The sequence below is a fragment of the Cervus elaphus genome, chromosome 9 (assembly GCF_910594005.1).
Source record: "Cervus elaphus chromosome 9, mCerEla1.1, whole genome shotgun sequence".
NCBI classification, from domain to species: Eukaryota; Metazoa; Chordata; class Mammalia; order Artiodactyla; family Cervidae; genus Cervus; species Cervus elaphus.
Window position 1 is genome coordinate 54437454 of NC_057823.1, and position 24137 is coordinate 54461590.

Here is a 24137-nt window from a genome sequence, read left to right on the forward strand (position 1 = left end):
GAATTAAAAGAAATAGTAAGTCAGTAGAAATGGCAATGCATTGTTCAGCTGGAGCCCTGAAAAGATAAACTGGAGATACTCAAGGCCTGAAATGAGATATTAGACCAGTGTGAGACTTTGTTTAAAATTTAACAAACCCTTCTTGGTTACTCATTGAGCTTAGTACTGCCTTGGACAGGCCTCGGGTGAAAGACAGAAGACTATATTGTGGATATTTTTGTTCCAAGTGGGCTTCAGTTCAGTTCAGTCGCTCAGTCCTGTCCGACTCTGCAACCCTATGAACCACAGCACACCAGGCCTCCTTGTCCAATTGGGGAAGGGGTGGAGAAACAGACATGAGCTGTGTTCTTACTTGTCCATAATCTTTCTCTTCTCTCTCAGGATGGATGATTCAGAACCAGCAGTTCACATAAAAGGTATTGCACATGGAAAGTATTACTGCTATTCTGTGGGGAAATAAGATTCTAAGTGCTGCAATATGAAATTAATAACTTTCTGTGTGGAAACTCTCTTGACAACACCTCGAGATAAAGCCAAAGAGTGCAATTTTTACAGCCTTGGATTATCTTTTCTGACTGCTTGGCTGGCAGCAGGCATGGATCGGTGAGTCAGAAATTCAGAGTTTTCCCCTTCACTGTACAGTTTGCTTGCCAACTGCAGACCTTATACAGTGGTGACTCAATATCTCAATTCCCCAGCTCACCCAGCCATTGAATCAACACACATCACCTCAGTTTACTTACAAAAGGCTTTTTTTTTTTTTTTGCCACACCATGCTCCTTTTATGGAAGTTTAGTTCTAGGGATCAAACCTGGGTCCTCAGCAGTGAGCATGGAGTCCTAACCCCTTGATCTCCAGGGAGTTCCCAGTTTACTTACAAAGGGCTTTGGGGGAACTCAGAGGAAAAAAAACCGTCTTCATGGTTAACACAAAACATTTTGGTTCAGGACATCAGAAAAAGAGTACGAAAGGGAGATTGGAAGCTGAATATCAACTTTTTTTTTCTTTTGAGAGAAAATATTCCTGTGAGAAAACACAGTATTTATCTTATGATAAATATGTATGTCCACATGCAGGGAGTATATATTAATAGCTGTTGAGGGAGAAAGTAATTTAGGAAAGAAATAGATGGGAAGGACAGCAACTTCTTTTCCACAAAAGCCACAAAAGTGCTGCAGACACGCATGAAGATGGCAGCTGTTGCTCCAATAGCCATATGTTTTAGCACAGACATCTTCTTTTTTTATTCCTTCTTAAATGTAAATTTAGAAAATCTGGGCAAAGAAGTCTGGATTTCTACTTTCCATTGATGAGATTTTTTAAAATTTCAAATTAGACTTTTTTTTCCCCCTTATATAAGACCACAAGGTAGGATTATGTTTGGATTGATTCACTGTATACATCATTACATTTGAAAGTTGTTTTTCCAGATAAAAATGAACATTTGTGGGACAGACTAAGGAGCAGACCACTTGGAAACACTCAGATTGGCATTTTGCTGGATTTGTTCACTCTCCCACAGTGAAAATTTGTGAGACCAGTGCTTGGAAATAGGAACTGACTTCTTGTAGTTTGGATACTGGCAAGAGGCACAAGAGACGCAGGTTCAATCCCTGGGTTGGGAATATCCCCTGGAGAAGGGAATGGCAACCCACTCCAGTATTGTTGGCCTGGGAAATCCCATGGACAGAGGAGCCTGGTGGGCTGCAGTCCATGGGAGTAGCAAGAGTCAGACACGACTGAGCACACAAATAACACACACGTGCGCGCATACACACACACACACACACAGAATTGGAAGTGAGGAAGAGAAATATACAGAATTTTTGATTCTGTATCTGTTGATTATGACTGGCTCCTACATACAGAGACCTCAGGGTAGGCTCAAAACACACAGTTGTGGTTTAAAACATGTAGTTACCTAAATTTGAATATTAGAAAATAAAACAATAATGATAGTAGTGCCAACTCTAGACTGCCAACTTGGAAAGGCAATCAAGAAGAAATAGGAATAACAACAAGCTTCAGAGATCAAGTATTTTTCTGTGTTGGCCATGTGGGTAGAAGCAGTTCCAGATGGCTGGGTATGATAGAAACAGCAGACCTTAAATGCCTGCTCCAGGATCAATAACTATACTGTGCTAGATGCTATGGGAGATATTTCATAGATAAAATATTTCAAATATTCAAAATATTAAAAAATATTCAAAATATTTCAAAGATAAATAGTGTCATCTTTACAAAGTTTATAATTTGATTGTATGATAATGGTTAAGAAAACTAGCTTGATGAGTTTATAACCCAACTTTACCCTTTACCAGCTGTGTTCTTAAGTAAAATATCTAATGTCTTCAAGCATAACTCCCCCCATCTGTGACACATCAATAATTGTATCTCCTATATGGCCCTTCCCCTGCCTCCTTTCCATTCTTCCACAGGCAACCTCTTACTTTCCTCACCATCTTTGCATATATGTTCCTCTTCCCTGGAAAGCTCTTCATAAGTCTACATCTTTAAAGTTTTGCCTTTCACGACACCTCTTCAGAGAGCTTTGGTTCAGAAAACATCGTGTCTATATCCACAGAGGCTGTTAAAACACTAAAGGACTACATAAAAATAGGGGATGCTATTATTATCACCCAGGGGTCAAGAAGTTTTCCAGGATTTAGGATCAGCAAACTTTTTCTCTAAACGGCCAGATAGCAAGTAATTTAGGATTTGCAGGCCATAGTAAACAAACGGGAGCGGCTGTGTTACAAATAAAACAATTTATGGACACAGAAAGGTGAATTTCACATGCTTTCCACAGTCACTGAACCGGATTTAGCCTCTGCCCTTTAGTGAACTGACCCCTAGTCTACGGAGGATGGCAGACAAGAAGGAAGTGGATAAGAACTGAGATACTGCAGCCAGATAGATACTAGGGGTCAGATGGCTGCTGTGGGAGCCTGTCAATCTCCCTGGGCACCAACGACCTCTAAAATGGGGCTATGGCCTCAGTCTGGGGTGTGTGAGGAGGATTCAAAGTAGCACGCAGAGAAAGCTTGGTGCTTAGAACCAGGCACCCATCACCAGCGTCGCCCTCTCTGCGGTGACCTGCAACCTGTTTCGGAAGAAACCGACTCCGACGCCTCAGCCTCGGGGCGCGGAACGACGGGCGGAGCCCACGGCGGGCTGCTGCACCGCCGGGCGAGGCCGGGCCTTACGGGCCGGGCTGCGCGAGTCGGGGGCGGGGCGGCGGCGCAGCGTCGTCGTCGTTGTCCCCGCCTCCTCCCCAGGGGCCGCGTCTGAGCCTCGGCGGCGGCGGCGGCGGTGCTCACTACCCGAGGAGAGCGGCTGGCCTGGTAGCGGCGGCGGCCACCGAGACCCACCCGAGGCGCGTCCCAGTCGGCCTCCCGACGCCCCCAGGCCGCAGGGCCCGCGCCCCTTCAGCTCGCTCGCTCGCCCTCCTTCCCTGCAGCCGGCTGCGCCATGGCGTTGGCGTTGGCGGCTCTGGCGGCAGTGGAGCCAGCCTGCGGCAACCGGTACCAGCAGGTGAGCAGCGCCCAAGTGCCCCCCCACCCCCGCCCCCGCCCCGACCCCGGCCCGGCCCTGCCCGCTGGCCGCTTCAGGCCTCCTCTCCGGCCCCGCCTGTAGCCAACTCGACGCCGCGGCTTGCCAGGCCTTGCTGGGCCTGGGCCGGCCGGGCGGGCCCCGGGCTCGGATTCGAGGCGGCCGCGGGCCGGGACCGTCCCTCCGCGACGCGGGGCGGGAGTTGGACGGTGGAAAAACCTCCGCCCTGCAGTGTTTCCCGCATTTCCCACGGCGGGCAGGTCGCCGGGTCAGAACCCGAGACCCTCCGGAGGCTTTGACCTGAGGGCATTCAGTTTGCCTTTTTCCACCTTGAATTTGATGTCACTGGAAAAGGGGGGTGGGGGGGTGGGACACCAAACCAAAAACGTGAAATGTAAAGGAAATTAGGTGGAGAGAAGATTAAAATCCCTGCTGCCGACAGCTCTCCGCAGTGAGATGCGATTACTCAGGGTTTCAGAGCCTAGTCTGCTCGTCAAAACCCATTCCTCTCGCTTGCGTTTAAAGACAGAAGTCAAAATGATACGAGGGACAAGTCCCAGTTCGCAGTAGATTTGGAAAACGCGATGTTTAACTAGTGATGCCCCTAAAATGTCGAACTACGTAACGTTGCAGGCTGCAGGGCGTGTGCCCGGCTGTGTGTTTTCCAAGCTTGGAAGTGACGTTTAAAGAAATTGAATAGCATAGCTGGGGAGAAAATGTATAGGGGATGGGTGGATTATTATCTCGGGTATCATTTCTTAATTGAAGCCCTAGGGAAAAAAGCTGCTTGTTTTACTCGCCTGTCTGTAGCCTGATTTCCCTCGGAAATTCGAGGGAGACATTTTGCAGGGTTTTTAGAGGTATTTAACACATCGTAATTGTGGGAACTGATCCAGGTGGCTAACTGATGTTGACTGGAACCGCAGGTATCTGCGTGCATTTTTTTTCAGATGCTTTCAGTTTAATTTGCATATAAATGGATTGTGCTTTTATGAAATTAAATGTCCTATCATAGATGATCTACAGTTTTATATTTTATAAGTGAGGAAAACCAATATGATTAAAACATGTAGATTAATCCTGGTGGGGCCAGTTGCTGGGTTTTTTTGCTATCATCAGCTCTGTGTTGTAATTTCCTCCCTCCTACAGCCTGACTCCTCATATGACTAATTTTAAGAATTTAGCTTTTTGGTTTCATAAGCACGCTCAAATTGTGGCAGTGCAGTCTAGTCCTTAGTTCTCTCACAGCCTGGGCTACGTGCTTTTTTGTATGACCTTGGGCAAGGCCCTGGGTTCGTCTCTGCTTTAGTAAAATACGAATGACAGGTATCACTTAACTGTCACCGAGGTGTTCACAGATCACATGTATCCCATATTGTGATCTAGTTCATTCTTTCATCTTGCCTAGGATAAAGCAAACAAGCAAAAAGCTGAGGCTTTTCTTTGTACTGCCATCTTCTTGAGCTATTAGGTAATGTTGACATACTGCTAGAAACAAAAAAAAAAAGGTGAAGTATTCAAATTACGTATTTCTTGGTGTAGTGGTTAATAGCTTTAAATATGCAAAATTGAGGTATGTTAAGGACAGGCCATCTTTTTTACTTTTAAAAAAATCAGTGTTTTGAAGAAATGTTCAAAAGAATAATGAAAAAAGGAACTGACATTCTTAGAAAATTTGCAAAATACGAAAGCCAAAAAAAACAAAAACAAAACCCAAAACAAAACCAAAACCCCACACCGAAAACCTATCACCTATTGATAACCAAAGTTAATATTTTGTGTATCTTTGTGTAATTACAGCTGTGTAAATACATACAAGAGTAGATCAGTGTATGTGTCCAGATAAGGAAAGTTAATATTGATTAAGCATTTACTCTGTGCCAGTCATGGTACTAAGTACTTTACATCCATTATTTCACTTAATCCTCACAGAACCCCTTTGAGACAGCATTTGATGTTGTATAGATGACGTTAAATGATGAAGTCAAGACTCTAGAGGCTCGATAACTTGCTCAAGGTCACAGCTTCTAAGTAGTGATTACAAGGGTAAATACTCAACTACTTAAACACAGGCTTATGGCCCAAATATAAGCATATACATTAGCAGATACATAAACATTTGTATTGTCTTATGCACCCACACATATGTACTTAGGCACATCTTTGTACATACATGAAGTTTTATGGGCCCCTGATGATACTTTTACACACTTTGTGCATATGTGTACATGAATGTTTACATACCCACATGTTCTGAAACACATTTGCCTTCTCAAGTTTGCATGTGTGTGTATTGAGCACATATATGTAGAAAGGCAGACACTATAGCTGTATAATGAGATGGGTTCATATTTTAACATCTGCATAGCATGCAATTGTATGGCTAGACTGTAATTTAATCAGTTGCCTGTTGTTGGTCTCTAAGGGTGTTTATAGTTTTTTTCAGTCACTAAAGTTTCTTTTACATACATTTTCAACTATTTCCTTAGTATAAATTTGTAGTGGGTGGAAATGCTTGGTCAGAGAATATACGTATTTAAAAGGCTTTCGAATTATGGAATGTTGTTGAATTGTCTAGGCAACCTGATAGAAGCATGGTACTTTTTGGTTGTCACAAAGGGACCTCTGACTTCTATTTGATATGGTTAGTCAAATTGAGCTGGTCTTCTAATGAAGTAAATGTAGGAGAAAACTATGATTCATTCATAACTGCAAGCAATGGTTTTGCCTTTATGGTCTTTTGATTGGTAGAGCAATATGTCCCTAATTTGAATTTAGCATCACCCCAGATTATACAGATAGTCTGGGCTCATAAATTTCCTGTGGCTTTATTTTTTTCTCTTTGTGTTTTAAAACATGAGCTTGTGTCTCCATCCATTCTGAAGCACTGTTTCAGAAAGCTCTAGGTAGGCCCAGTGTTGAGAAACTTGTGTGCTGCTCTCTCTCAGGCCATTTACCCTATTCATCCATTCCAAGCTACCTTTGCCTCACTGTAATAGATCATGGGCTATATCGTGCATTTTCCCAAATACTTCCTGAAATGTTTTGAGATATTTGGATTTAAAACCAGTGAAAGTAGGCAATGATGACTCTGCTGTATCTGCTTAAAAACAGGCTGCAGAATGTTTGTTTTAGATGACTCCCTGCCTGCTAAAGAAGTGAGTTGCTTGTGGCATCACTAATAAGTTTGTATTGTAGTCTGCTGGCGTTGTAGATCAGCTTTGGGTAAGTTCTTTCAGGATTGTGAAGGAAGGTTTTGATAAATGAGGGAAAGAATTTCATCTCTCGCAGGCCAAACATTTGGCATGTTCAAGTGTTAGATGACGTCATGATTCTAGAGGAAGGAGTGAATGCTTCCCCTGTGGCTCTTTTTTTAATTTTTATTTTGTTTAGTATATTCACGTTGTTGGGCAGCCTTCATTTCACCACCCTCCATTTCCAGAAAATCCTTACCCCTTAGACAGTAACTGTCTTATTTCCCCCTCCCCAAGCCCCTGACAGCCACCATTCTGCTTTCCATCGGTGAATTTGATTACTCTGAGTACCTCATATAGGTGGAGTAATACAGTATTTATCCTTTTGTGATTGGCTTATTTCACTTAGCATAATTTCCTCATGGTCCATCCACATTGTGTCATGTGTCAGAATTTCATTCCATTTTAAAGCTAAATAACATCCATTGTATGTGTATACTGTATTTTGTTTTATCTGTCAATACATTTTAGCCATTGTGAATAATACTGCTGTGAATAATGGGTAAATAAGTTTCAAAAGAGTCCAAGCTTTGAATTCTTTTAGGTATATACGCAGAAGTGGAATTGTTGGTTTATATGGTATTGCTTACCTGGTAGCTCAGCTGGTCAAGAATCTGCCTGCAATGCAGGAGACCCCAGTTTGTTCCCTGGTTCAGGAAGATCCCCTCGAGAAGGGATAGGTTACCCACTCCACTTTACTTGGACTTCCATGGTTGCTTAGATGGTAAAGAACTCGCCTGCAACGCGGGAGACCTGGGTTTGATCCCTGGTTTGGAAAGATCCCCTGAAGAAGGGAAAGGCTACCCTCTTCAGTATTCTGGCCCAGAGAATTCCATGGACTGTATGGGGTCCAAAGAGCCGGACTTGACTGAGTGACTTTCACTTTCACTATGGTATTGCTAGTTTTAATTATTTGATAAACTGCCATACTGTATTCCATAGCAGTGCACTGTTTTATATTCCCACCAGCAGTGCATAAGCATTCCAGTTTTGTCACATCCTCATCAACACGTATGCTTTCTATTTGTGTTTTGTTTTTGTTTTTGATAAAGCCTGGGTGTGAAGTGGCATCTCATAATGGTTTTGGTTTGCATTTCCCTGATAATTAGTGAAACTGAGCATCTTTTATGTGCTTGTTGGCCTTTTGTACATATTGGAGAGATGTGTATTCAAATCCTTTGCCAATTTTTGAATTGGGCAAATTCAGACGTTCAAATTTTTGAATTGTTTGCTTTTTGTTGTTGAGTTGTAGGTGTAATTGCTTTCTTTTTTAAAATTTTAATTGGTTTACAATACTGTGTTAGTTTAAGGTGTATAGCATAGTGGTTTGGTATTTTCTCAGGTTATAGTCCATTATAGATTATTACAAGATAATGAGTATAATTCCCTGTATATGTATATTCTTGTTGCTTATTTATTTTACATATACTAGTTTGTATCTGATAATCTTACACCCCTAGTTTGTGCTTCCTTCCTTCACTTTCCCTTTTGGTAACTGCAGGTTTGTTTTCTGTATCTGTGAGTCTGTTTTCCATATACGTTCATTTGTATTATTTTTCAGATTCCACATGTAAGTGACATACAGTATTTGTCTTTATCTGACTTACTTCACTAAGCATATTATTGTCTAGGTTCACCTACTTGCTGCAGATGGCAGTATTTCATTCTTTTTTGTGTGGAATAATATTCCATTGTGTGTATATATTAAGAAGGTGTGGGGGGGGTGTGTTTGTATCTCACATCTTCTTAATCCAGTTGCTGATGAGCCCTTGGGTTGCTTCTAGGAGTAATTTGTTAGTATTTATTTATATTTTCAACTTTTTACTTTGAAAAGTTTCAAGCATATACAAAAATTTAGTGTAATAAAACTTATGCACCCGTTACTCAGCTTTAACGATCAACAAATAGTTAACTTTTTCCACTTATACTGTCTATTTTGTAACAAATTCTAGAAATCACATCATTTCATCCATAAATATTCCTGTCTGTAACTCTAAAAGGCAATGGTATGATATTTTAAGCAGATATTATCACAAGGAAATACATCATGAGAGCACTTTTGTATAATTTGTTATGAATGCAGAACCAGGATTTGTGAGTGACCAGGAGCTGCAGATCTTCAACTATCCATTGTATCTGACTCTCAGTGAAGTCCTCTAGGAAATTCTGGCATTGTCTAAACTGATGCCACCCATTGGTTTCCCTACATATAACTTCAAATTACTTTATCCTGAACATCACCAATGTTATATTACTCTATATTAAATTAAATTATAAAATAATCCTACCATGAGAGTAATATTGTATTTTGCTAACTAAAAGAAGAAAGACTTAGAGAAATTCAAATGACATTCTCTGATTTACTTGTTCTTGGGCTTTAAAATGATCACTCTGATTTCTTAATAATTTATTCTTATGTTATCTTTGAACAGTATTACTGTTTAGTGGAACCATATTCTTGTAGTAATGGATAATGCTCATTTAGATAAAGCAACTTTTAACACTTTAGTTAGAGATTAATGCAAAGAATCAACTTGGTGATCTCATCCTTATTCTCAAGTTACTTTTGCCAATATACCAGGCAGTTGGTGAATATCCTTTATTGAATCTGTTGAATTTTACACACTCCAGTTGTGATTCATTGCTTCTCATGGCTGTGTCGATAGATGTGTAATGTATGTTGTTGCCTTCATCAACTGAGTGTTAACAGATATCCCTTTGCACATCTTGCTGTTACAATTAGACTCACTCATTTTTTGTCAGGCAGATTCTTTACCACTGAGCCACCAGAGAAGCTACAGCTCACTCATTTTTTTTTTTCTGAATACCACAACTTAAAATTTTATATACCATCTCTCAGTATTGATCAAATTTAAGAACATTTCTAGTGAAATATTTTCTTACTGTATTATATATTTCTCCCCTAGCAGTTTAGTATAATCTTTGACAGTTTTTCTTTTAAATTTGTGTATTGCAATCTTATCAGTTGGTAATCAGTGGCTTGAATGTGATTTGGAGGTCTTTCTGGAGATTGGATAGTTTATGAATGGAAACATAAAGGTTGATGGGACCTCCCTGGTGGTCCAGTGGTTGAGAATCTGCCTTTCAATGCAGGGGACACGGGTTGGATCCCTGGTTGGGGAACTGAGACCCTACATGCCGTAGAGTAACTTAGCCCGTGCACCGAAACTACTGAGACTGCAGGCTACAGCTAAAGCCCTTACGCTGCAACGAAATATCTCCTGTGATGCAGTGAGGATCCCTCTTCCTGCAACTAAGACCTGATGCAGCCAAATAAATAAAATACAAAGGTTTAAGGAGTGGTTTCTGTTTAATAACAATTTCGTTTTGTCATTCAGTACTTAAATGTGGCAATAACGTTGAACATTTCTTGTTACAGAGTGGCACACAGATACATTCTTCATATTCTAGAGTCAAATAGTAACTTGTAAAGGAAAGCTTGACTTCCTCCCATTCTTTTCCCTAGAGGCGTGACTGCTTTGCAAGTTTGGTGTGTGTTCTTCAGGCTTTTTTCCTTTCCTTAAAAAAAAATGTTAAAAATATTTTTTAAAAATAAGCTTTTTGTAACATTTTTAGATTTTCAAAAACATTGACGGTAGTATAGTTTCTGTATACACCAGACCTAGTTTTGCCACTAATGTCGTGTATTAGTATGATACATTTGTTGATAATTAATGAACACTTAATTAATATTTAATTAAACAATTAAGTTAATATTGATATGTTATTATTAACTGAAATCCATACTTTATTAAAATTTTCAGTTTTTATCTATGTCTTTTTTTTCTGTTTCAGGAGTCTATACAGATTCCACATTACATTAGGTCATCATATCTCCGTAGTCTTCTCTTGGTTGTGACAGTTTCTCAAGTTTTCCTTGTTTTTGATGACCTTGACATTTTTAAGGAGTATTAATTATTTGTAGGATGTCCTTTCTTTGGGATTTGTTAGATGCTTTTCTCATGATTAGATTTGGGGAGGAAGCCACACGGAGGTGAAGTGCTGTTTTCATCACATCATATCAAGAATGCATACTGTCAACAGTATGTCAACTACTGTCAACAACTTAACATGGTTGATGTTGACCTTGATCACCTGGCTGAAGTAGTGTTTGTCAAATCTCTCTACATAAAATGACTCCACCTTCCCCCACCCTTTTGTACGGTGCTTTTTGGAAGGAAGTCACTGTGTTCACTATGTACAGCTTATACTTAAGGATTAGGGAGTTAAGTTCTACCACCTCATTGAAGGTAATGTGTCTACATTAAGTTATTTGGAATTTTTCTGCATGGGACATTTGTCTCTTCATTATTTATTCATTGATACTGGTATGGGCTCATTAATTTTATTCTTTGAGTTATAAGCCAGCACTATTTTGTTAGGTTGTTCTAGCTTTTGCCATTGGGATCTCCTTCAGTTGGTACTTGTATCCCTTAGACAGAGCTCCATCTTTGTGGGTTTTAAAGCACTTCTTAACTTTTTGACACCAGGCTCACCATGTATAGTTTCTGAGCCATCCTGGATTCAGCTGTTTCTCCAAAGAACTCTGGTTCCTTTTATTGGAGAATGATGTTAGAAACCACGGTCTGTGTTCATTGCACTTGAAGACTGTTGCTTTTTTTGTTCTCTTTCCTTCCTTTTCATTCTTCCCTTACTCTTAGTAACCAGCACAGTTTTTTTTTTTTTTTGCATATAGTAAGTATTCATTAAATACCTATTGAATGAGTTCAATCCCTGAGAATGTATTATGGTATGTAATATTAATTATATTAATTAAGAGAATAAGATAGTGGATAAATGGCATCATTTTGAGATGGAAGAGATCATCTCTTCCAGAGATTTGCAGGAAGCTTCTGAGAAGATGGAGCTTGAGCTTGGCCTTGAAGGACGGGTAAGAGGTAGGTGGGGACACCAGGACTTGGGAGAAGGGGCTGGAGATGGACTCTCACGATTTGTTGTTTCCCTGGGGAACTTGTTCACTTGCTAGAAAAATCACCTGTCACCTTTTCTGGCCAGGATCCCTCCTTCCTTTACCTGGAATGCTGCCTTCTTCCCAGTGCCCCTCTCAGTTTAGGTAGTCTGTCCTAAGGGGAGTTTGAGTTCCTCTCTTCTCCCTCAGTTAAGTTAGTTTCCTGTGAATACCAGATTCCCCTTTCATGACACATTTTGTAACCACATTTTAAATCTTTTTTCTGTTTATTAGGTTGATACAAAAGTAATTGTAATTTTGCATTGTTGGACTTTGCTGTTTGACATTGGAATACATTCTTAAATGTGATATAAATCATTTTAATGTACATTTTGCACTTTATATTTTTTTTGCTAATGACATTACTTGCTGTTTGTTTTGTATCTATTTTAGACTAGGAAAATGATGTTAGATAAAATGCAAATTCGAGCAATTTTCTTATGAGTTCAAAATGAGTCATAAAGTGTTGGAGACAACTCGCAACATCAGCAACATATTTGACCCAGAAACTGATAATGAATGTGCAGTGCAGTGGTGGTTCAAGAAGTTTTGCAAAGGGGATGAGAGCCTTGAAGATGAGGAGCATAGTTTCCAGCCATTGGAAGTTGACAGTGACCAACTGAGAGCAATCATTGAAGCTGATCCTCTTTCAACTACATAAGAAGTTGCCGAAGAACTCAGTGTTGACCATTCTATGGTTGTTTGACTTTTGAAGCCAATTGGGAGGGTGAAAAAGCTTGATAAGTGGGTGCCTCATGAGCTGATTGAAAATCAAAAAATCGTCCTTTTGAAGCATTGTCTTCTCTTATTGTACACAACAACAACAAACCATTTCTCTATCAGGTTGTGACGTGTGACAAAAAGGGATTTTATGCAACCAGTGATAAGCAGCTCAGTGGTTGGACTGAGAAGAAGCTTCAAAGCAATTCCCAAAGCCAAACTTGCACCCCAAGAAGGTCATGGTCACTATTTGGTGGTCTGCTGCCGGTGTGATCCATTACAGCTTTCTGAATCCCAGCAAAAGCATTACATCTGAGAATTATGCTTAGCAAATTGATGAAATGCACCAAAAAGTGCATGCCTGCAACCAGCGTTGGTCAACAGATGCTGGGCCCAGCAAGGGCCCAGTTTTACTTCATGACAACCCCTGACTGTACGTCACACAACCAATGCTCCAAAAGTTGAATGAATTGGGCTACAAAATTTTGCCTCAACTACCATATTCACCTGACCTCTTGCCAGCTGACTACCACTTCTTCAAGCATCTTGACAACTTTTTGCTGAGAAAATGCTTCCACAAACAGCAGGAGGTAGAAAATGCTTTTCAAGAGTTTGTCAAATCCCAAAGCATGGATTTTTATGCTACATGAATAAACAAACTTATTGCTCGTTGACAAAAATGTGCTGATTATAATGGTTCCTATTTTGATTAATAAAGATGTGTTTGAACTTAGTTATCAGTTCAGTTCAGTCGCTCAGTCATGTCCAACTCTTTGTGACCCCATGGACTGCAGCATGCCAGGCTTCCCTGTCCATCACCAACTCCTGGAACTTGCTCAAACTCATGTCCATTGAGTCTGTGATGCCATCCAACCATGTCATCCTCTGTCATCCCCTTCTTCTGCCCTCAGTCTTTCCCAGCATCAGGGTCTTTTCCAATGAGTCAGTTCTTCACATCAGATGGCCAAAGTATTGGAGTTTCAGCTTCAGCATTAGTCCTTCCAATGAATATTCAGGATTGATTTCCTTTAGAATTTATTGGTTTGATCTCTTTGCAGTCCAAGGGACTCTCAAGAGTTCTCCAACACAACAGTCCAAGAGCATCAATTCTTCGGTGCTCAGTTTTCTTTATAATCCAACTCTCACATCCATACATGACTACTGGAAAAACCATAGCTTTGACTAGATGGACCTTTGTTGGCAAAGTAATGTCTCTGGTTTTTAATATGCTGTCTAGGTTTGTCATAGTTATAGTGACATATAACTATATAGAACTTAGTTATAGTAAGTTAAAATTCACAGTCCCAAGCTGCAGTTACATTTGTGTGTGTGGGCTCAGTTGTGTCTGATTCTTTGCAACTCCGTGGACTGTGGCCCACCAGGCTCCCCTGTCCATAGGTTTTTCCAGGCAACAATATAGCCCTGTAGTTACATTTGCACTAACCTAAATATTTAGTTTTTATATCTTACATACAGTTATTCTTACGTATAGGTTAGAATCAGATATTACAGGCTTGTTACCAAAAACAGCAGTCTCCTGCTTACTTTTGCCTGTTTCTTAGCTCTTTCTTTTGCTGTTTTGTTATTATTTGTGAAGGTAAAAAACATAAGATATTACTTATTGATTTCAGTTTTCAGCATTTTAAAAATTGACCACTAGGAGATTTAAGGGTTTAGCTCTCTTTTACCACAACTGCATATGCTCCCATTTCCTGTCTCTATATCTTTCTAGTATAGTTATATCCGTATTGTAGTTAGATCAATATTCAGTATTTACAGTAATTTAAAATAATAAATAATGTTCACAGCTGAGATATATTGTATGCTGTGATTAGTTTTACTTGCCTAACAGTACCTTATTTTCCCTAAAGTTAACCACAGTTTTTTTTGTTTGTTTGTTTGCCTCATTTTCTTGGTATATATCATAAATTGCTTATAGCATGACTCATCCTCAGACTCTCACTTAATCTCAATTTTTTGATATGTTCAAACACATCAGGTATTTTATGGATTTCATTGTTGGGTGGGGGATGTGTGGCTCTTTTTTGGGTTGTTTTTGGCTGCATGCAGGTGTTAGTTCCCCAACTGGGGATCAGATCCAGGCCTGTGCGGTGGAAGCATGGAGTCTTAACTACTGGATTGCAAGGGAAGTCCGTCTTTCCTGTTTTTTTGAACTGTACCATAGGCTGCTTTCAGGGTCTGCTGTTTAGTTGTCATCCTAAGATTTCCTTTTCCAGTTTTTAAAATCGAAGCCCCTTGCCTTGATTCACACTTTTTTTTTCTTGATTGTCTCATTTCTATAGAATACACCCTCAGTACTTTTCTGAGAAAGAATGCATGAGTTGTACATTTTTGTGGTTGTTGTTGAGACTTAGAACATCTAAGACTTTTCTTTTTTAGTCTGCACCCTTACCTTGATTTCTAGGCTTCTAGGTCGAAAACAGTTTCCTTTAGAATTTTGAAGCCATTTGTTCCGTTGCCTTCTGGGTTCCACTATTAGGAGGACTGAAGCCAGTTGTGACATCTGATTCTTTAAATGTGGCCTACTTTCTGTTTTTCTGGAAGCCTTTAGGAACTTCTTTTGTTCTCAGTGTTGTTAAATTTCACTGTGTTGTACCTTGGTATAGATCTCTTTACATCTGTCGTGCCAGGCACTCAGTGAGCCCTTTTGGTCTAAAAGCTGATGTCCTTCAGTTCTGGGAAATTTTAAAAAGTGTTTGGTTGACCTTTTTTTTCCTCTGCTTTTTACCGCCCCCCCCCCCTTCTCTCTTTAGATCTTGAATCTTTTATACTAATTCTTAAAATTTTTTAATCTCATATTTTTCACCTTTTTCTCAGCTTTCTATGAGATAGTCTCAATTTTCTCTTTGATAAAATTTTAATATATTTTAAAAAATTTTCAAAACTCTTTAATTGCCTTCTCCCCCCCCCCCCCCCTTTTTTTTAGTAGCAGGAAATGGCAGCTCACTCCAGTATTCTTGCCTGGAGAATCCCATGGACAGAGAAGCCTGCCAGGCCACAGCCCATGGGATCACAAAGAGTCGGACATAACTGAGTGTCTGAGGACAGAGAATGGAGTTCAGCATATAGTAGATGCTCAGTAAATGTTAGAATCTTTCCTTTAGTAGCACACTGTCCATGTTTTATGGTTTTAATTTTTTTCTCTTGTTTCTCTGAAATTATTGAAAATTTTTTCTTTTTAAAGTTTATGCTTTCCTGCATAGTTCTTTCCTCTGTGTTGCCTTTATTCTCCTTGCTTTGGTCTTTTATGATCTTTGAGTTAGAAGTAGGTGATCTTTGCCTGCTTGGTTAAAAGTACACAGCTGGTAGAGCAATTTGGAAGCTCACTGTGGTTGATGGAGCTTCTTGACAGGCCTTACTACCTTTTTATCTAACTTGATTGTTTCTTTGAGTGACAGTGGTTTTCTGTCTCTTTTCCTAGGCTGGTCAGTTTCCCCAGCGCTTAGGCCTGGCTGCTACTATTCTAAGAGCTGATTGGTAGAGGTAGACTGGGGGATCTCTAGGTTTAGTACCTAAGTCTCTCACTTAATCACTCCTTTCTGACATTCCATTCTTTCTCCAAATCTCTGGTGTCTCCATTCCAGACTTCTACTGCCTCACACTCTCCAGAGAGTAAACCTCCAGTCTCTTAATGGGGATTCTGGGAGCTGTGTGTGTTTAACTGGGTCTCCATCTTCTCTTTCTGCTTTTAAATCTCATTTTCACTCTTAATTTCTCTGGTACCTGCTACCACCGGTTCTCAAGCGTTGAGAGGGTACGGTGCAAGAGAGGTTGCTTTCCTGCTTTCTGGTTTAGGATTCAGGTTTCTTGGGTCTGCTGTGTATGTTCTCACCTATCCTGCTTCTAACTTGCAGGATTTTATTGCTGCTTCCTCTCCTGTTAGTAAAGTTTTGTTAAATTTGAGGCAAAAAAGAAATTAAAAAATGACTAACATTTACATTTGAGAGGGTTTTGGAAGGGACAGAGGGGCTTTTCTGGTGACTCCAGTGGTAAAGAAGCTGCCTGCAGTGCAGGAGATGCAGGTTTGATCCCTGGGTCGGGAGGATCCCCTGGAGGAGGAAATGGCAACCCACCTCAGTATTCCTGCCTGGAGAATCCAATGGACAGAAGAGCCTGGTGAGCTACAGTCCATGGGGTCACAGAGTTGGACATGACTGAGTGACTAACACTTGCACTTTTTTTGAAGGGGTGAGGCAGATCTGTGTGTTCAATTTTTAACTGGAACCTTATGATTGTGATTACTTCTTTTGATTATGTTTTCTTTGATAAGCTTTTGACTTAATGAGGTCAAAAGCATCAGTCATGGCCTGATAAAGTCTTTGAGTGATGTTAATTATAAAATGCAAGCAGTTACACACTTGCATAGTAGAACATTCTGTGATGAGGTAAAAGCAAAGATAAAGAAATGCTTAATTCGTCTCCCTCTTGGTTCTTATTGTTCTTCCAAGAGAAGGGAAACTCCAGACAAGGCCTGAGTTACAGCAAACTTTTCCCGCCTATAATCTCTGCCCCATTGTGCTCTACTGTAAGCATCATCATCTGATAATAAGCAAGTGTAACTGAGAGAACTCTGGTAGCTCATGGGGCCAGCAGAGCCAGGAAGGCTGCAGTTAGCACGAGTGTCTGGATTCTGGACATGTCTGTCACTTTCAGGTTTTGTGTATTTGAATATACTCTTTTTAATTTAGACTATTTCATTTTTTGATATACCAATTGGTTGTTTTTAGAACGGAGGACTTTTTAGGAATTACAGTATGATCAATTAAAATACTAATTTTCCTTCATATGTACCACAAACTTATTGAATACCTAGTTGTACCCAATACACTATGCTAAATATTTTCTTTCTAAAGGTTGGAGAGGTTATTTCTCCTTTGTTTCTTATTTTTGTTGCATGCATGCTAAGTCTCTTCAGTCATGTATGACTCTTTGTGACCCTGTGGACCATAACCTGCCAGGCTCCTCTGTCCATGGGATTCTCCAGGCAAGAACACTGGAGTGGGTTGCCATGCCCTCCTCCCAGGGGATCTTCCCGACCCAGGGATCAAACCTGTGTCTCCTGCATTGCAGGTGGTTTTTTACTACTGAGCCACCTGGGAAGCCCTAGCCTTGTATTTATTTGGTGAATTGTAAAGTAATATGAATACTTTTAAATAAACGCAAACTAGTAAGTTGAGATGGCGTTAAGATTAGCTGCCATTTCTTTAGGTAGGTTTCTGTTAAAGCTACACCTCCGTGCCTGATTTAGTCAGCATGTGCTAATAAAGTATCCACGATATGCCACTCCCTGTTAAGTGCTGGGGTGAATACAGTAGTGAACCACGCAAAGGTCCCAGTCTGCAGAGGGCTCACAGTCTACACTGTTAACTGGCAATCAGGCAGGGGTGCATATTCCTGTGGTGCAGAAAGTGAGGCTGACAGCGGGTGTTTACAGAAAAATAAAGGTTTATTTGCAGGTTTCAAGAACCGGGCAGCTCATGCTCAAAAGACCCAAATTCCGTAATGGCTTTCAGGCAAGACTTTTTAAAGATAGGTGTTGGATAGGAGGGTGGTAGGATATGTATGTGATTAGATCCTGGACCTCCTTCTGATTGGTTGGTGGTGAGGTAGCAGTGATATTTTGGGAAAATCTCAACCTTCTTGTTCCAACTGATTTGGGATCCGCTACCACAAACTCTAATCTCATAGTCACTAAACTCTACTAGTTTCTGCAGAACAGCTCAAAGGTATGCATCAGATTGTTATCTATATTCCTTCAGGAGGAACTAGGAGTCCTGTGACTATTCTAATCAATAAATGCTTGAGTCTGGTCTTTGGAACCTCGGGAAGATCTGGGAGACTAAAGCCTTTCTACAAACAAGAAACAGGATGTAGAGAGGGACTTTTGTATCTAGAAAGGCCCCACAGGGTCCTGCTTTGTTCCATCCTCCCCCCCCCCCCCCCCCGCTTTTTTTGATAGCCTTCAATTCTGAGAGGAATAGGAGCAGGACAAGAAATGAAATAAAGTTTAGGAGAGAGATTAATCATAAACTGAGCAGAGGAACTCAGTTTTAGGGGGACTCAGTTTCACAAATCCTCTCCTAGTCTTTTCTCAACCCTTCTGGAATTGTTAGTGTGATTTATCTGCAGAAACATGCACAAATCATAGGTGTGTATTTTAGCTCAGTGAATTTTCACAAGCTAAACATGCACCTCAGCTAGTACCCAGTTCAAGCAGCAGCATTACCAGCACTCCGAAAGCTCCTATCATGTGCTCTTCTTCCAGTTGTGTCCCTACCCAGGGTAACAACTCAACTGGCAGGTTAGGTTTGCCTGGTTTTGATCTTTATTATATAAAGTATAGTCATACAGTAAAAGCTCTTGTGTCTGGTTTCTCTTGCTCAACATAATTAGGTTTATGAGATTCACCTGTGATATTATATGTTGTTATAGTTTGTTCATTCATGTGACTGTAATATTCCATGCTGTGAAGTTAACATGATTTAGTAACCCATTCTGATGTTAATGGGCATTTGAGTAGCCTCCAGTATTATGAATAGTGTTTCTTTGAATACCCTGGTATGTCTTTTGGTGAACATGTGTTTCTGTTCGGATGTATAACTAGAGTAGAATTGGTAGGTCATAGAGTATATATGAATTCATCTTTAGTAGATATTGCTAAACAGTTTTCTAAAGTGGTTCTGCAAGTTTACATTCCAAGTTTGAGAGTTCTGGTTATATATATGTGTGTGTATAAAATCTTCAATGGAGACCAGAAATGTTCTGTATGCCACGTCCAGAATCCTTTCAGTTCTGTTGTGAGTTTATAAATAGGAACAAATAATTTTTTAAAAATTGTTCTTGAAATCTAAATAGATGCCAGTTGTAATCCATATTCTGTTGGGACAAAGTTTTTTTCATAAAGCTTTGATTAATATATTAAATGATGAATGATTAAGAGTTCTTCATGATGGTATTTTAGAGCCTTAACACATCTTAGAAGACAACATCAGGATTTTAAAAACACAAAAGAGTATTTACCATTCACGGACTAGATTTTATATAAATTATTTTAAAATGTGTGCTTAGTTGCTCAGTCATCTCCGACTGTTTGCAATCCCATGGGCTATAGCCCACCAGGCTCCTCTGTCCATGGGGATTCTCCAGGCAAGAATACTGGAGTGGGTTGCCATGCACTCCTCCAGGGGATCTTCCCAATCTGGGGATCCAACTCAATCCTCCCACTTTGCAGGTGGATTCTTTACTTTCTGAGCCACCAGGGAAGCCCATCTTAAAATGACTCTTGTCTAATTCGTGTTTATTCTGTAAGCAAAAGATGAACTGTCCTGTCAAAGGCAAGGAGAACAGGCTAGGAGCTTAGTCTCCAATTCAAGTTATCTTTGCTAGGACTTTTAATTCCTTCTCCAAATAGGTTCTGGAGCTCTGAACTAAGAACCGAGTTTTCATATGGAACTAAGAAGTGGAGAAAAGGTAAGACTCAAGACATAGATTGGATGCCACTTCTTAAAGGATATTATGTTCAGAGATAGAGGGGCTTACCTAATTGAAAGCTGTGTGATTGTTCCTTATTTCCCCAATCTTTATAAAATCATGAAGAGTGGTAAGGAGTGGGGGGCACTTATCGTTAACCTGAAAGGCTCTTGGCTGTAGACTTTGCCTAAGCTAGGTGACCCGAAACATTGGGCACCATTTACTTGACAGGGTCTTGATGAAAGCCATCAGTGGTGAAAATATTTCAGTTGGATGTAAGACGTGGATTCCAGGGGTTGGCAGGTTGATGGCAGTTTTCTGATGCCACCCTAAAATCTCACAATGCACTTCCCAGGTGGTGCTGGTGGTAAAGAACCTGCCTGCCAGTGCAGGAGACATAAGATGTGAGTTTCATCCCTGGGTGAGGAAGATCCCCTGGAGTAGGAAATGGCAACCCATATTATATTTGCTTGGAGAATCCCATGGACCGAGGAACCTGGTGGGCTACAGTCTATGGGGTTGCAAAGAGTTGGAGCATGACAGTGCACAGAGAAGATATGGATCCCAGAGGTGGTCAAGTTGATGGCAGTTTTCTGGTGCCTCCCAAAAATCTCACAGTGCCACGATCCTAGCCATAGTTGTCTAGTTTAGTGCCTTAATGAATGAGGAGTTATTTCTCCTGGTGCCTTGGCTTCTTAAGAAAGTTGAAGGGACTTCTGGGTGGTCCTGTGTTTGGGAATCTACCTTGTAATGCAAGGGACTTGGTTCGATCCCTGGTCAGTGAACTAAGATCCCACATTATGCAGAGCAACTAGACCCGTGCCCCCACAACTGCTGAGCAGGCACGCTCTGAAACCTGCGCGCCACAACTAGAGAGAGTCTGTGCACTGCACGAAGACCTGAGTGCTGCAGCTAAGTTCATTTAAGAAAAGAATTGTTTAAAAAAAAAGTTGAAGTTGGAGATAAGTGGCTACTATCTTGCCTTCCTCTCTTCTCTCTCCATGGTATGCCTTTACGTGTTACTTGGACCTCACGTGAAAAATAGAAGAAAAGCCATCGAATTGATGATCATAGTTTGAACTATTTGCTCTCATTTCTAAGGACTAACATAAATATTGACTTGGAATATTTTCTCTCCTTCCAAACCAAATTGTATTCATCAATTTATTTATACATGTTAATGGTGATAACCACAAAAATCTTTACATAGCTTTACAAACTGGTGGCCGTTCTAAGGATATTTACTGTGGTATTCTTTTCATCTGTTATTGCCATTGTCTTATTTAAAGCATTATCCTAATTACTTTGCTTTTCCTTTGCTTTGGTAAATTTTGATTTTTTAATTGTGTTTTTAATTTCCTAGTAAGAGGATTTGCATTTTGTCTTTTCCCTCTGCCATGAAAGATGTTTAGGATAGTCTAGATCTGGTGGTAGTTTGTTTTTTAAATTACCTTTAGGTAAACAATAGAAAAAAATAATGATGTTTATTCTTTGCTCTTAAAAGAGATTGTTGGTCAAACTGTCTTTTAATTTCTTGATCCTAATATTTTTCTTTTCAGGGAAGGGAAATATTAAGGGATTTTTTAAAAGTGTGATTAGTTTGCAGTTCAGTGTGTTATTTTCCTTTATTATTTTTATCCATTCACTTATAGGTGTACTGTGTTAAACTCTGAAGATATTGATGGGATCAGGACCCATCCCCTCTCGTTAAGGGACATAGACATTGATTTAGCAAGGAAGTACTCATTTGGAATAGTTGATTTTCAGTGTCCTTTTAAATAAATTGTACATTATATAGATTTGCAGTTTTAATATTAGAAAATACTCTTCCTATTTTTGAGTTGTAATCCACATGCCATATAGTTCATCTTTTTGCAGTGTACAGGTCAATGATTTTTACCGTATTTACAGGTTTTGCCACCGTTCTACTATCTAATTCCAGAACACTTGAATCACCTGCAAAAGAAACATAGTCCTATTAGCAGTCAGTAACTCTACTCCACACTTTTCCATTCCCTAGCGCTTGGCATCCACCACCCTTTCTGTCTCTATTATATTTGCCTTTTCTGGAGACATTATATAAATGAAATCATACACTATGTGGTGTTTTGTGATTGGCTCCTTTTTCTTAGCATAATGTTTTCAGGGTTCACTCAGGTTTTAGAATGTTATCAGTGCTTCATCGTTTTTGTTTCTTGGTTTTTTTTTTTTTTTTTGGTTAGGGTTATTTATTTCTATCCATCCTTTTTGAAAGTGTGTGTGTTAGTCTCTCAGTTGTGTCCAACTCTTTGCGACCCCATAGTCTGTAGCCCACCCCCCAACCCCCAAGTCTGCTCTGTCCATGGAATTTTCCAGGCAAGAATTTTGGCATGGGTTGCCATTTCCTTCTACAAGGATCTTCCCAACCCAGGGATTGAACCTGGGTGTCTTGCATTGCAGGCAGATTCTTTAACATCTGAGCTACCAGGGAAGCCCATCGTTTTAAATGGATATACCAGATTTTGTTTATCCATTCATCATTTGATGAACAATTTGACTATTATAAATAATGCTGCTATGAACATTTTATGTAAGTTTTTCTGTGAAGATATATTTTCAATTTTCTTGAATATATGTCTAGGAGTGGAATTTGCTGGATCCTTTTTTAATTCTGTGTTTAACTTTATTTTGAGAAACAACCAAACTATTTTCCATCTTGTGTATGAGTGTTCTAATTTCTCTGCATATTCAACACCACTTGATTTTGATTTTTTCCCCCCTTTTTTCCTTTTGTTTATGGCCATATGCTTGGGTGCAATGTGATATCTTGTGGCTTTGATTTGCATTTCTTGATGACTAATAATGTTGAACATCTCATGTATACTGGCTGTATATATCTTTTTCGGAGAAATGTCGGTTAAAATTAGATGGTATTTTAATTATTGAATTTTGTTGTCAAAATTACCTTATATAAATATCATCCCCTAGTTAATAGTAAGTTAGTAGAAAACTATTCTTGAATGTATAGAATTTGTTGGTGGTGGAATAATTTATAGTCAGTATATTATATACAAGTATAAGATCTGCAAACTGGTGGTTGCCAGAGGGGAGGTGGATTGGGGGGCAGGTGAAATAGATGAAGGTGATTAAGGGGTACAGAGTTCAAGTCATGGGGATGTAATGATATATAGCATAGGGAATATAGTCAGTAGTATTATAACAACTTTGGTGACAGATGGTAACTAGATCATGGTGATCGTTTTGAAATGTATATGAATCTTGAATTACTATAAAGTGCACCTGAAACTAATATATGATGTTGAATGTCAATTATACTTCAATTACAAAAAAACCCACTATAGTCTATATACAATAGAAAATTTTTAGTCCTCACAAACTTTGGCTGTTTCTGAACAACAGAGTAAAATAGCACACCCAGTTGTTTACCTAGAGAAATGTGCTTTTACTTTCTGGTAATTATACTCTCATTTGTTGAGATTTAAAGAGTATGCAAAAACAGTGGGTTGATAATTAGAGGTTTAAAATATTGCATTTTAAGGTAAATGTTTTAGAAGTTAATGCTAAAATTAGAAGTGTAAGTAGCATTTAAAGCTGAAGTTTAGGATTTTCTGAGACTGTTACTATCTGAAGAAGGTATTTAAACTTACCAAAATTTTCTTGCTGTTTAAATAGGATTCACCCAAGAAAAAAATGAGTTGCAAAAATACTATAACTTTATGGATTTATTGGATAAGTTCAGCGTTATTTTCAACATACTTGTTACGTTTGTGTGAATTATGAGGTATACTTTGATAGCGCTTCTCATGGATTTATGAGTTTTGGGGTTGATCTTCTCTTTGATGTTTAGTAGAATTTTTTTTTTAATTGTTCTTCCATTCTTAGTAGAGAGAATCCAAGAATGACTTTTATGTGCCTTTAGGTACTGCCATCCTATACAGTTGTAAATGTTGACCTTAGTTTGGCCTAGTCTGAGTCCTTGTTCTTCTGTTGCTTAAAAACAGCTCATTTCTAAATTGAAGCTCATCTTTAAAACTACTGGGATTTCCCTGATGGCTCAGATGATAAAGAATCTGCCTGCAATGGAAGAGACCTGAGTTTGATCCCTGGGTTGAGAAGTTCCCCTAGAGAAG

The 24137-nt window shown here is 39.5% G+C and overlaps 1 protein-coding gene across 1 annotated transcript in view; it reads left to right on the top strand.

Annotated features, from left to right (window-relative positions):
• The first annotated feature begins 3282 nt into the window (after positions 1-3282).
• Positions 3283-24137, top strand: part of NDFIP1 (Nedd4 family interacting protein 1) — a 48536-nt gene continuing 27681 nt past the window's right edge. The window contains exon 1 of the mRNA XM_043913089.1: positions 3283-3534. Coding sequence (XP_043769024.1) covers positions 3472-3534 — 63 coding nt within the window. The 5' untranslated portion in view covers positions 3283-3471. The remainder of the gene's footprint in view (positions 3535-24137) is intronic.